The 14,472-nt window shown below is 33.9% G+C and overlaps 1 protein-coding gene across 1 annotated transcript in view; it reads right to left on the bottom strand.

Moving 5' to 3' along the window:
* The window catches only part of LOC106469577 (protein patched-like), a 61,684-nt gene that overhangs the window by 25,750 nt on the left and 21,462 nt on the right, over positions 1–14,472 (bottom strand). Inside the window, exons 7-12 of the mRNA XM_022398150.1 lie at positions 12,647–12,770; positions 6,963–7,055; positions 4,681–4,802; positions 4,075–4,222; positions 3,478–3,618; positions 2,958–3,116 (exon numbers count right to left, since the gene is read on the bottom strand). Of these exons, the coding sequence (XP_022253858.1) occupies positions 2,958–3,116; positions 3,478–3,618; positions 4,075–4,222; positions 4,681–4,802; positions 6,963–7,055; positions 12,647–12,770 (787 nt within the window). The remainder of the gene's footprint in view (positions 1–2,957; positions 3,117–3,477; positions 3,619–4,074; positions 4,223–4,680; positions 4,803–6,962; positions 7,056–12,646; positions 12,771–14,472) is intronic.

Below are 14,472 nucleotides of genomic sequence, written 5' to 3'. Positions count from 1 at the left end.
GGTTGGCGCGGGGCTAGCAACTCCACCCCGTAAAAACCAACCTGCTACAAGTAACTGCAACAACACCTTCCGTTGGCGAGGTGGTGTTACGGTCCTATGCTCCACTGGGAGTTTACAAGAATAATAATTATAAAAAAAAACAGGATATCAGTTAACCTGGAGATTTATTTTGCTTTCATGCGAAAAGCTTTTTAGGCCATACACTGAATTCAAAGTCTTCAATTTTCTGCAGCTAAAATAAATATTTCTACTTTCAATATTACAACATCCACACGTTGCTATGGTACAAATAATTGCGTCACTGATTTATCTATTTTTGCCTATTTGCACTTAAATAACCCCTTAATTTAAACACTTTAAGAAAAAATCTATTGTCTGCTACAAAATACAGACGTCATCAATCATACCACAAATTCTTGAATGTGTCAAAATTTAGCACATGACTCATTCTTATCAACCCTACTGCATTCCAGGTAGGCTACCACTTTTAATCACTGAAACCACCCAAGTTCAAAATATAAGTTGAACCCCCCCCTCCCTTTTTCTCAACTATTTATGTGACTTTTTTTGTCGCCCCTTATGTCAGTAGCCATATCTGTTTTATCAGATTTACATGTTTTTGTCCTATACTGCAAGAAACTGTATTTTTAGGAAGTATTCTTTCAAGATATTCCTGTGGGGAGCACTTTCTCTCTCGGGATCTCCTAATGGGCACGTGCCTTTGCCACACGCATGTCTCTTTTTTTTTAGTTTGAAAAATTGACAAGTATGCTTCTTTCCTTTTATTGTTAAGCGAAAAGATGCACAATGGGCTAGTTTTGCTGTGAACACCGAGGGTATCGAAACCCGATATTTAACGTTATACATATAAGCTCTCAGATTTACCACTGAGTCACCGGGGGGGGGGGGCAAGTATGATGAAAGGTCTAAAATAACAATCCGTTTAGATGGTTTGTTTCATTTCTGTACCTTACAAAAGCTTGTATACCAGAATATATCACTAGTCACCACCTTATACCTCACTTAATTAAGTTACAGCCAGAAAAAAATATTTTTTTTATGAAGTTAAAGTTGACGTCGTGATTTAAAACAATGCTTAATACAGTCATTTTTATTATAACCCATAAATTCTATGTGTGTGTTTACAGGGTTAGGAAACAATGAACACATAAACAAGATTACTACCCAATTTTCCATCGATCCTGCTACGAATTTCTTCTTATCCTTCTGAATCTACTTTTATATGGAACATAAAATAACTCAATTTATCGAAGCACCACAGGTACACATTACCAGTCTCACACTGAAAGAAGACAGACCTTGGAGCCCTAACAAAGGAACAGATGGTGCAGTTGAAGCCTGACTAACTGCTGATCGTATCAGTAGTTCAGATTGCCATCCTGAAGAGATCACGGGTCCAGAAAACTGACATTGGAAACCCCATTCACTAATGGCTCTCCAAAAGGCTTCAAGCTGAGATTTTTTTAATGTTCCTTACAGGGTTTATCAATAGGTAATAGACCACGTGAAAAAACAACAAAACAAACAACAACTGTAAATGAGTCATAACTGACTGCAACCCCTGCCAAGTAAACAAGTAATATATTTATACGTGTACGCACACATTAACTCCGTGATCAACAATATACGCCCTCTATCCCTCCTACACTACTACTACTACTTCTGTCATCAACAAAAACAACTGTTTGCAACTTCTCTTTATACCTTTGAGCCACGCCTTCCACCCACAATTGGGTAACACGTTTTGTAAACTAACATTATATACAGCATTCTTCTTCATTATTATAATTCATTCAACAAAAACTACCGAGTTAACAAACTTCACATAACAAAACTACCGAGTTAACAAACTTCACATAACAAAACTACTGAGTTAACAAACTTCACATAACAAAACTACCGAGTTAACAAACTTCACATAGATATGTAGAGCATGCTCATGAATAACATTTTTAATTTAGTTTTTTTCAAGAATAATTAGAAAGCAACAAATTATAGAATATTCATAAATTGTGGCTGTTGAAACTATTGTTTATACTACAGAGTTCCCAATTCATGCTTAAGTCAAAATAGGCTCTAACTGGCCAGATAAATAAAGGTTTTTCTACCTAATTTATTTGGCAAACAACAAATTTTCCAACGTCAACCACTTATAGTATTACAGTATTAATGGGGCCAAAACTGAATTTTTACGTGTTTTTTTTGCAAAGAATATTTACCAATTCAACAGGCTTTTGTAACAAGTTTTATTACCGTTACAGTGAAGTACTTCATCCTTCTGTTACGAGTTTTATTTACCGTTACGGTGAAGTACTTCATCCTTCTGTTACAGTTTTTATTTACCGTTACGGTGAAGTACTTCATCCTTTTGTTACATGTTTTTATTTACCGCTACGGTGAAGTACTTCATCCTTTTGTTACATGTTTTTATTTACCGATACGGTGAAGTACTTCATCCTTTTGTTACAGGTTTTTATTTACCATTACGGTGAAGTACTTCATCCTTCTGTTACAGGTTTTTATTTACCGTTACGGTGAAGTACTTCATCCTTTTGTTACAGGTTTTTATTTACCATTACGGTGAAGTACTTCATCCTTCTGTTACAGGTTTTTATTTACCGTTACGATGAAGTACTTCATCCTCTTCTCCAAAGTCCTTTTTTATAATATTATTACGAAAACATACAAATACATACACGTGTGATTCAGGTTGGTTAAAACAAATATAACTTTGTATATGTTTTACACATAATTTTTACCGCGAAAAAATTAGTACCACTTTCAAAACATAAGATTTTAGTAGGTTTTTCTTATAGGTTCACTAATATCGACATATTATCTTCGTAATATGAAAAGAATCACTGTATTACAGATTTTTCTTCTCCTGACAGTCACAAAGGCCAAACTTTCAGAGGGGTCCTTTACTTATTGCTTACCTGAGTAGTAGAGGCGTTGAATACAATGCCTAGGATGGCACATAAACCCAGTCCTGCTGCTACTGACAAAGCAACCAGCATGACTCCAGCAAGTCCAATTCCACTCTGAGAATTCACAGCGTCCGTCCATTTCAGTAAGGACGCACAGGCGTAAACTAACTGTTGGGGAAAAAAAAATACAGTTTGGAATGTATAATCTATACCTTAAGGAAGTCAAACTTATAAATCTCTACTTTTAAAATTTGTTCAAGAACTTATTATTAAAGAAGGGCCACGATCTCTGATCATTGAAATGTAGAACTTTAATATTTTTTTTATTACATTAAATAAATAAAACAAGTTTCATTACAATTATAATATATATATATACACACACACGCACTTTATCAGTGACTTAAAATTTTTATATGTTTACTTTACCAGTGATTTAAAAAGAGATTCTAACGCTGTATGTCTGTTATATATGACGCCAGTGTTACAAATCGGTCCGCGTTCTAATACGTAGGAAGCGAGTTCTTACCATTAGGATGTATCCCAGTGCTACACGAGTCACGCTCATTTCAGAAAAATCTTTCAGAATATCAGCCAGAGAAGTTGTAGAGAAAGCATTGATGTTGTAATGTCTGCTCTGATTGGATGCCTTTGTGATCGTAATCACCTCCTATTGCATTCAGAAAAAGATATTGAAGCTCCTACACACTACTATACAGTTTTGTAGAAATACTTTAGGTCAGACATACATTATATTCATAAGCAAATATCAATTTTTTATTACTTATGTTTTAAGTGGCAACGCTAAACATAACATATATCTAATATACAATATAAAATATTATTTTACTCTCTATTTCAATTTCACCTCAAATACATAAAATTGTTTATAAAATGAGTAAGTTCTACTTACCGAACTTCTACACAGCATGCATCGAAACACAGAAAACAAAAACTGGTTAGGCTTAACTCCACGAACATCAACATTTACAGTTCATAGTTATCAACTGATATACAAGATTTTTTATAACATTACGGAAATACCAACAACATATTCCTAAGTTATATTGTGTGTACCACAGGAAATAAAAAAACAATAAAATAACGGAATATTTATTTTACTCACCTCTGTAAACTTTCTCTGCCAAGTTTCTAATACTAGTTTTGCTTTGGCTACATCCCAGCCAAGATTGTGGACTTTGTAATGGTCTTTCCAGAATTCGAACATTTCTTTCTCGCCCATCAGTTGCACTACTGACTGTAAAGCTTCCGCTCTATCGGTAAAAACAAACAACAACAATGGTTTACTACGTGTACGAAATAAAAAAATATAAATTAATGTGTGTTTTCTTATAGCAAAGCCACATCGGGCTATCTGCTGTGTCCACCAAGGGGAATCGAACCCCTGATTTTAGCGTTTTAAATCCGAAGACTTACCGCTGTCCCACCGGGGGACTATAAATTAATATAACTACGAAACACAATAAAAATAAAAACGTTATAAACAATATTAGTTATTTTGTATATAACTACAATTATAACAAGTTTATCAATTTCAAGCATTTAAGGAAATAAACATTATAGAAATGAAATAAGACTTTTTTTCATACAATAAAAATTTTGTTCTTAGTAAATCCGCGTTCGTTACATTGCTAATTTCCCATACAAACATATCTGGATTTTGTATATCGATTAATTAATCCTACAAACGCGGAATAAGGTATGAACTCACTTTACGATGTATCCACTTTTGTTTTTCAAGACTCCTCCTACAAGCAGATCTTCTGGCCAGTGCATATACTTTGTAGCAAACCCGTAACACCCGCCAGTTAGTTCGTAACCAATATCCGGGATCTGTAACAGAATTCGAACATGCATATCACTTGACTAGCTACCACCAATAGACAACATTTAATATAAAACAGCTTTAAATTACGTTTGATTTAACGGATTATTAGAATTTTAGGTCGTTTTTAATCCTGCGCTTATTTACCAATAAAACTAACTCTTCAACGGACTAGATTGATCTTGATGGACATCACTCTGTAATACCACCCGAAATAACTGACGTATGACTAGATGTAGTTCCGCAAGGTCCCCGAAAGTTTTCTGTTTCAAGAATAAATAAAATCCAAAATTAAGAGAAACAAATATTTTTATTTCTTGCTTTTAAAGTTCATATGCCATGCTGTATTGTAACCTTATGGATGCATAATTCTTCTCGTGATTCATGGCACGCGCATGTTTACTGACGTCACGACAGTACAAATTGCAACGTGAAGCGTCCCTTATGTGATGTCATTTTAGTGTCTATTGACTGACTGACAGACAACATATTACTGTATGGTGGTGGGAGTGGTTAAAACAGGTGACCCCTCCAGGCCGCCTTCGGTCCCCTTCGGGGAAATAATATCTGATTTACGTTTCTCAGGTGTAAAAATAAGTCGCAAATTTCGTGAAATTTATGGGACTACATTCTGCATATTTTACCCTAATTCTGATGTGTTTCGACGTAAAGAAAAGTGATGGAAAATATAATTCAATAACTTAATCCAGTTTACGCTGTAACAGTTATCATCAAGCGACTTGTTGATATAAATAGCGTCTCAAACGCTCATGGTTTTATCGTATCACCGTCGACCTGAAGTACCATGGTATTGAGCGAAAAGCCTCTTTGGCTCTAGTTATAGCAGATTTTGTGTGGTCGACATATTATTATACGCTTTTCTTTACTTTCACTCTGAAGTCCTTATTAAGAATTAATCCTAAAATCAAAATACAAAACACACACACAAAAAAAAGTTTGCAACTCTGACATATGACGAGTGTACTTGTTCCAAACACCGACTGTGGGGATATCTCTGGTGTTCACTGAATTATTTTAGGAAAATTAAGCAATACAAGAGTATTAAAAATTATGAGTTTTAAAATGAAGTAGGATTCTGCTATAAAAATTAATGAAACAAGAATTAAAACCACGATAACAAATTTATAAAATGTAATCCCAACTTTGGAAGCTTTACGCATTTATCTGTAGCGATTTGATATAGCGTTAAAAAATACCAGTACCCAAGAACCCAGTACGAGTTATTTGGTCTTTGATCTTGTCTTTTTCTTTAGTACTGTGACGCCTTTACGTTTAACTTTTCCTGGAAAAATTAACTTTTGTAATATCACTGATTACCGTTTTTTGATTAATTGGGGAACGTATATTACAAAACTAGAAATCACGAAGCAAAAACTTATAAGGGTATATTAGGTATTAAAAATAAATATTAAAACTATCAGGTAAGTAACAGATCCGGATATATTTTATAATTAGTGGAAATACATTTACAAATACGTATACATATGAAATATTTCTCACAACAGAACAAAATAATATGAACAAGGTACAATGAATAAACGTAGTAATCTTGAATGTCCTAAGATCACAGTTCTTACGTAGATTTTATTATGACATATGATGACATGAAAAATCTTCAAACAGCAAATTTCATTCTCTCCTAAATTTTACAAAAACCATCAAGCTATGCTTAATAAAAAAATTAGGCTTAGTCTTTTAGGTACATTGTATCACATTAATGCTTCACACAATAAAATATTTTAAACATAAACTTGAGTCGTAGTTGAAGCTTAAAAACGTAAATTGGTTTGATTCAATAAAAAAATTACGTTTTGTGTTTAGTAACGCTGTATATCATTAACTATTTACATAAAATAAATTAACAAGTTGGTTAGGCTTTAAAAAATTAGGCTTAGCTCTTTGCCTCATTGCATGACATAAATGCTTTAAATATAATGCAATTAAAACTTCCAATCAGAGCAATCTATGTATTTCGAGCGAAACTAAAGATCAACCAGGCAATCAGTATAGCTAATTAAATCTATTTTTCTTGCGCTTCTACTTATCATGTAGTATACTTTACTTAGGAAACACACACACACACACACACATATCAGCTGTAGCTGTTATTTCGAGAAGATTTCTTAAACTGCCTTTATATTTCCTACCTGATGTGACCGCTTATTAGGAGCCGATTCTGGGCAAAATTCATCTGTTGGGTCTAAACATGGTTTTTCTTGATACCCTGTGGTAATCCCTGCCTGATTTTAATAAATGAAAAAATATTAATTCCTCACACTAAATTTAAAAAAACTAACTTACAGCGTTTTTTAACTGAGGGGTCAACAAATTAATCATTAAACAAGTTAAATAACAGAAGAAAAACTGATAACCAAACACATCAAATAATGTTTAACAGTGAAGTTGACGGTTGAATTCTATTTCAATCATGAACGAGGTCGTAGATACAGTTAGACCTTCAGCACTTTAAATATTTTCATTTCGTATTAATGCACTATAACTTCAATTTTGCTGTTTAATGTCTTAACATATTTACGTGTATAGTTTTTATTTTACATGCAAATTTGAACGCCTGTATAGAAAAAGAACAGCAGGGCGGTTTTACGTTTCAGACAAATCCATCTCTACTGACCAGAGGGAGGCCAATTAAGTTAGCAGCACTCGCCGCCTAAGCGAGTTCAGAGGCTTATTGTGGTTCCAATCTTAGACATTTTGATCCGCGGCCCAGTGCGCTAATCGTTATGTCACAATTCATTATAGGCCAAGCACAGTCCAGCGTTAGCGTGCTGGACCGTAAATCTGAAGTTCCTTGGTTCGCGTCCCGTTATTGGCGGAAAAAAATCGCACCCCGCACTTTCGGGCTGTAGGTGTGTTATAACAGTGATGGTTAAATCCCACCATTGGATTAGAACAGCCCACGATTAGTCGTTTACTAGGTATGTTATGTACCTTCCTTAGGTATATCACAAAATTGAGGGCATTTAGCCCGCACGTAGCTGTGTGCAAAATTAAACACACAGACAACTGCGATTCATTAGAACGTTGAGTGATATTCACTCTGTATTTGTCAATGTTTTTCTTTCAAATACAGCTGACAGAATAGCTTCACTAACTCTTTTGTTAAGATACAAACGAAAGACCCTTTCCGAAAAAACGTTTCGTCACACAGAATGGGATTTTAAAACTAAAAAGAACATTTTAAGTCACGCATAAGTTGTCTTTACAATAATACGAGAAAATAGAATAAAATGTTCACTCACAAAAACGTTCGTGAAATTTTGTATAAAAAAATATACATGACAGAGAGTAAACTTAATTTGAAACGAACAAACCCCATCATTCAATACTATACATCCTGATGTAAAATTACCTGTTTGAATTTTTGAAAATGGTGTGTATAAGTACTAATATTGAAAGATATTAACGTCCAAAATTGAAGAAAACGAAACGCCCTTCATACTTCCAATTATAGCCCATGAGTAAGAGACTGAAGATCAGGAACATATACCAAGTATATATATTTTTCATATATATCAGGTTCCTAAAGTTCGTGAGCGAATGAACTTGTGAATGAACTGATAACGTAAGCTTCGGTTCCCCTTTCGATCGGTTTATCTTCGACATCTCTATAACGTTTCGTTTCATATGACTGTCAAGGCCGAAACTGGTCATGATAACAATTCGTAATTTTGCATCTCGCGAATGAAGCTTGACTGCTTTTTGTGTTGTTTTGGTTTGTAGATAAGCACAAAGCTACACAAAGGGCCATCTGTGTTCTGCCCACCACGGGTATCGAAACCCGGTTTCTAGCGTTGTAAGTCCGCAGACATACCACTGTGCCGCTGGGTGGGGGTGGGGGGCGCAAAAGACTGCTTTTTTAAATTATTTGTCTGAATAAGGTGTGAAATAGAGGGAAGACTTGGAGGTTGATGTGTTAGAAAGTTTTAACAAATTCCGTAACCAAATCTAGTTTTACTAGCTCATTATAAACTATATGTGACGGTTTATATTTATACGCACAGGTTGGTTTTTTACTTCGAAACTACCAATCCAATTCATAAGCGTCCTCATCCTATTCTCTTTCGAATATATTATGAAATGGATTTAAGTTGTTGTTTTTTTTTCCTGCAAATACATTTTTAAACTTTATCAAAAACGAATTTAGGAAACCTTCAAAATTTTTATGCAACACTTGCTACCAACCATACGCCACTTTAGAAGACAGAGTCATTGGAATGACCTCAGGACGGCTATGGTTACGAGTGGAAATTTAATACCATTTTCCTTTGGTGGGTGGTCTCAGCCTCTCCCACCTTTCGTTGCCTCCTCACGCACAAGAGGGGGAGGGGGAGAGAGGATACATTCTTTTGGTGCAAGGTCTAGTGGGACAGGCATACGGGTCGGCGTCACCGAGAATGTCATATTCTACTTGATTGCCTGCTTCCTGTTTATTCTCCTGAAACGCCATAATTTATGGGAAACTGTGAGTAAATAAGCGGGGAAAGGAGTATTTCCTTCCCCGTTTACCCATTGCGATCCTACAGAATTAAAACTTGATAACGAGGAACCCACTTTTAAGAAAATAAGAGTTTTGAGACGGCTTGACTGGGTAATGAAAAACTTTATTATAAAGGTACAACGTATCTGAGGATGACAAAATCTTGTCGAAACGTCGTACTGTTATAATAAAGTGTTATATTTAACAGATTAGTTCTAGACACTTCGATAACGTTTGAGTAGACTACACGAACAAATCTATTTAAAGAAACTACTCTTAAAAGATAGACATTGGCTGAAAATATGTATAATAAACCGTACACTCAAGTTTAGCAGAATATGGAAACCACCGTAAGTAAATACCCACCTGTTGGCGTTTTGGAGAACCAAAAGTATAAAAGTAGTTTAACAATTACAAAGACACCACATCGTAATTAGGATGGTCCCTTTGTGGCTGAGATAATCTTGTTTCTGTATAAAAATGCATATTTTCATAAACCTCCACTGGCGCTTGTGTACGAAGGTAGAGGTCGAATTAAAAAGACAAATGCACACTCGCGCGAGACGTTCATTTTCTTAAAACAGTAACTTCAACAGTGGTTCTCAACTTTTTTTAACCCATGGACATCTTCACAAACCAACACCCCCTTTATTGTATAAACGCATTTAATAGAATACACCCCCTTTATTGTATAAACGCATTTAATAGAATACACTTCCGTTTATCATTTTATTTTTGGATTATAATACGGACACTCGATTTTTACCGTCGTGGGCTCACTTTATACTTAACAAAAAAAGAAAAACCCGAAATAAAGAGGAAACATACGAAATTTTGGTGCACTTGTTTTAGAACAAAGCCACATTGGGCTACCTACTGTGTCCACCGCGGGTAATCACACCTCGGATTTTAGCGTTGCAAGTCCGTAGACTTATGGCTGTCCCACCAGAGGGACCCATACGAAATTGACTGAATGTAAAGAACTTGAAAGTTCTGTAGATGAATGTTACAGGTTAACATAATATGGCGTGGCTATAAATGAAAATACAACACCCAGCAATTTGTGAAAAAAAGAACTATATTGTTGAACTGTAATTAAATCAATGCTCCCGTTAATCTTTTGTAATCATGTAATCTGGTTTAGATAAAACAATAAAAAAGAAATTATAACAAACTGTATAGGCCTCACTGATTGGCTAATATAATCAGGAATCATTTGATTCAATACATACTAATGAGTAACACTGACGAAGTACTACTACTGTTTTGGTTTTAGACTTACAGCTAACCTTTTGATACAACAGCTATTATACTAAGAACCAAACCGATCGTGAAATACGGTTACAAACTATTGACATAATACGTTTTTAACACAATGCGTAAAAATTATTCTGTAATGTTGAATTATTTTTGTCTTTACTGTTGACCATGAGAACGTTTAATAAAACCAAACCTTATTTAGTTTAAGTATTACACGTCCTGTTCAATAGAGGACATACCATTAAAAATATACATCTGGAAAATCAATAATTACGTTCTCTTCCAAGCTTCTGAAATTCTCTTCGGACTATTTATTATATTTCAATTATTATTGTATCGATTCAAGTTTTTAACTTCATTCTTTCTTGATACAGGAAAGAAACAAATGTTAAATAAAGATGCTTTGTAGAAATAACGCAAATTTTGTTCTGCACAAAGAGATTGATTTCTACAAATGGTTAAATACAGCCCAAAAAGTCTTGTGACACATGACATAATTTTACCTGAAATCGTAATTCTAAGACTTATTTTTGTGATATAAAACAACCAGAAATACTTTTATCCTTCCACATACATTATAAGTATATTGATAAAAATATACTATTACTTTGGACATAAAGAGACTAATGGTTCTGACAAAACTGTGCGTTCATAGAATAGATAGAACAGTTAAAAGTATTTGTTAACTTTGATACTTTGAAAGAATTGGAAGAGTTAAAAGTGTTTGTTGACTTTGATACTTTTGAAGAACTGGGACAGTTAAAAGTATTTGTTAACTTTGATACTTTTGAAGAACTGGGACAGTTAAAAGTATTTGTTAACTTTGATACTTTTGAAGAACTGGGACAGTTAAAAGCAATTGTTAACTTTGATTCATTTAAAGAACAGTTGATGGAAATATAGACTGTTAAATGCCTTAACATGTTAATCCAGCAGAGCAAAGACAACGAAACACCAATTAACCAACTTAATCCAGCAATAGAAAGACAATGACACACCAATTAAACAACTTAATCCAGCAATAGAAAGACAATGACACACCAATTAAACAACTTAATCCAGCAATAGAAAGACAATGACACTCCAATTAAACAACTTAATCCAGCAATAGAAAGACAACGAAACACCAATCAAACAACTAACTTCAACAGTACAAAGACAATGAAACACCAATCAAAGAACTAAATTCAACTGTACAAAGACAACGAAACACCAATCAAACAACCAAATTCAACTGTACAAAGACAACGAAACACCAATCAAACAACCAAATTCAACAATACAAAGACAATGAAACACCAATCAAACAACCAAATTCAACTGTACAAAGACAACGAAACACCAATCAAACAACTTAATCCAGCAATACAAAGACAATGAAACACCAATTAGTAGTGAGTAACAATAAGATGTTTTGCACTAACTATTTATACAAACAGAAAAAAAACAAAAACACCAGTTATATTAATTGTCACTGAATATATTTAATTTTTATATTTTCAGCAACTATGGCCAGAAGTAAATTGTAACATGGAAAATGGCTTGATGTGAATGAATTAAAACTCTTTGAGTGTAAACCATACACCAAGTCATCTTCCACACCTAGAGTTATATAAAGTTTCACTGGGCAACAACCTCTTCCATCAACCCAGCTATTGCTGACTCTGCTCCAGAGTGTTCCTCACCTTGTCATGATATCAGCTTTGTGCCTTTTGTAACCTTATAGGTTTTTCTCATTTTATAATAAAAAAAGTATATCTTTTCCATTTCTGGTTTCATATACAAATTCTACAGTTTGTAGCTGTGTATGTTTAATTTCATGAACCTTTCAAATACAGTGAAACTATAAAATTCTTCACATCTGTTAAAGAATTAAAAACAGATTGCAAGTTAAGGTAGAAAATTTGAGCCCTTTTTTTATTTTTTTTTGGAAAATTATGCTTACATCAAAAGGTCCGAGTTATTAAAGTAATTATTTCTGATGGAAAATTATATCATTGTCAAACATGGGAGCTACTTAACTTTTTCATGAAGTCTTAAGTTCTATCATTGGCAAACATAGATACTACTTACCCTTTTCATGAAGTCTTCAATGTATGGAAAAGGAAAAGAATTTACATAATTTTGAAATTTTTTCATTGTCTCCACGAGACGATGTGGATTTAAGTTTGTCCACTTCACACTTAAGCCTAATCCCCTGAAAAAGGCAACATACTTGATTTGAATTATATTTCTTAAAACTCTGTTAATATTAGGACTAGATATCAGAATAGTACTGTGATTTGTAATTGAAATGTTTAAAAATTGAAACAGTTTTATTACACATTAAAACTCCACTTCATACTAGTTAACAATGATTGTTTGAAAACAAAAAATTAAAGAAATAGTTATGAACTTCAACAATAATTCGTGTTAACTTCTAATTGCATTTAAATTATACCACGGGGTAATTTTCTAAGTATAACTTTCCAATCCAAAATCTTGGTTACAGCCCTGCCAATAAAATGCACAATAACACATAAATCAATATTTTAGCTGATTGTCTATAGATATCTAATACACAAAGTACAGATAATGAGCTAAATGATACATATATAATACACAAACTTCAGACAATCAGCTAAAATATATAGATATCTAATACACAAAGTACAGATAATGAGCTAAATGATACATATATAATACACAAACTTCAGACAATCAGCTAAAATATATAGATATCTAATACACAAAGTACAGATAATGAGCTAAATGATATATATATAATACACAAACTTCAGACAATCAGCTAAAATATATAGATAGATATACAATACACAAACTACAGCCAACCAGCTAAAATATATAGATAGATATACAATACACAAACTACAGCCAATCGGCTAAAATATATAGATAGATATATAATACACAAACTACAGCCGATCAGCTAAAATATATAGATAGATATATAATACACAAACTACAACCTATCAGCTAAAATCCCTATTCAGCAAGATAACTGGTCATCCTAAGACGACCTTTCAATTTCACAGTTTGTTGTGGTTCCTTTTTATGTGGAATAAAAATTCTCGACTTGAGGAGAGAATAACTAAACGCATATTTTAAGGCTCAATGAACTGCGATCTGATTGGACCTAGCAGACGGGGAAATTAAGCTCACATAATAATATTCTAAATGATGATTTGATTCTTCACCTGTTACCTGTTCTCCTCATACACCATGACTAAGGAAGGACTCTCATACATAGAAGATAACGCCGCCAAGTAAAAATAATCCACATTTTACGATTCTAACCAAGGCCACCACGAGAGCCACCAGCCCCCCACACTGTGCAGCTGTTTCTCAGACTGCTGTAGGTAGACACCAAAGCAAGTGCTCGCATTTTCAAAGGAAACATATATATACATAAAGTGAGTCATATGAATATAGACTGAAAAAACTACCGGGGCTGTATCAGACGGTGTCAGAGGATGTTGAATTATAGAAAGATAAGCAGAAAGGCGGAAGATGTACCTTCCCGGTGGAGACTGTTACTAAATATGCAGTTTTTTTACAAGGCTTCACTGAGGGGGGCAAATGAACCTTCTTGATAAAGCCGTCAGATTGACAATGCAGACTGAGGCACTTCTGTTTATTGTTACAGGATGAACTTTAACAAGGAATGAAGACGTACTGTAAATTCTGAGGGAATTAAACAATTGTATATTAGTTAAAAACAGAGCATCATAAAAAATACCTAATAACGTCTTTGTTATACGAAGTTTCTCCCTGAAGAATTAGGCCATACTGGGGTTCAAAATCTTAAAAACAAACAACTTAATAATGGCTGGAGACGGCTTGAATGTGTAATAAAGAAAAACTTTAATATAAGTTTAACATAACTGATGATGACAAAA

The sequence above is a fragment of the Limulus polyphemus genome, unplaced genomic scaffold (genome assembly GCF_000517525.1).
Source record: "Limulus polyphemus unplaced genomic scaffold, Limulus_polyphemus-2.1.2 Scaffold3554, whole genome shotgun sequence".
Taxonomy (NCBI): domain Eukaryota; kingdom Metazoa; phylum Arthropoda; class Merostomata; order Xiphosura; family Limulidae; genus Limulus; species Limulus polyphemus.
Note: the sequence above shows the minus strand (reverse complement) of the source record. Positions and strands in the feature narration are given on the sequence as shown.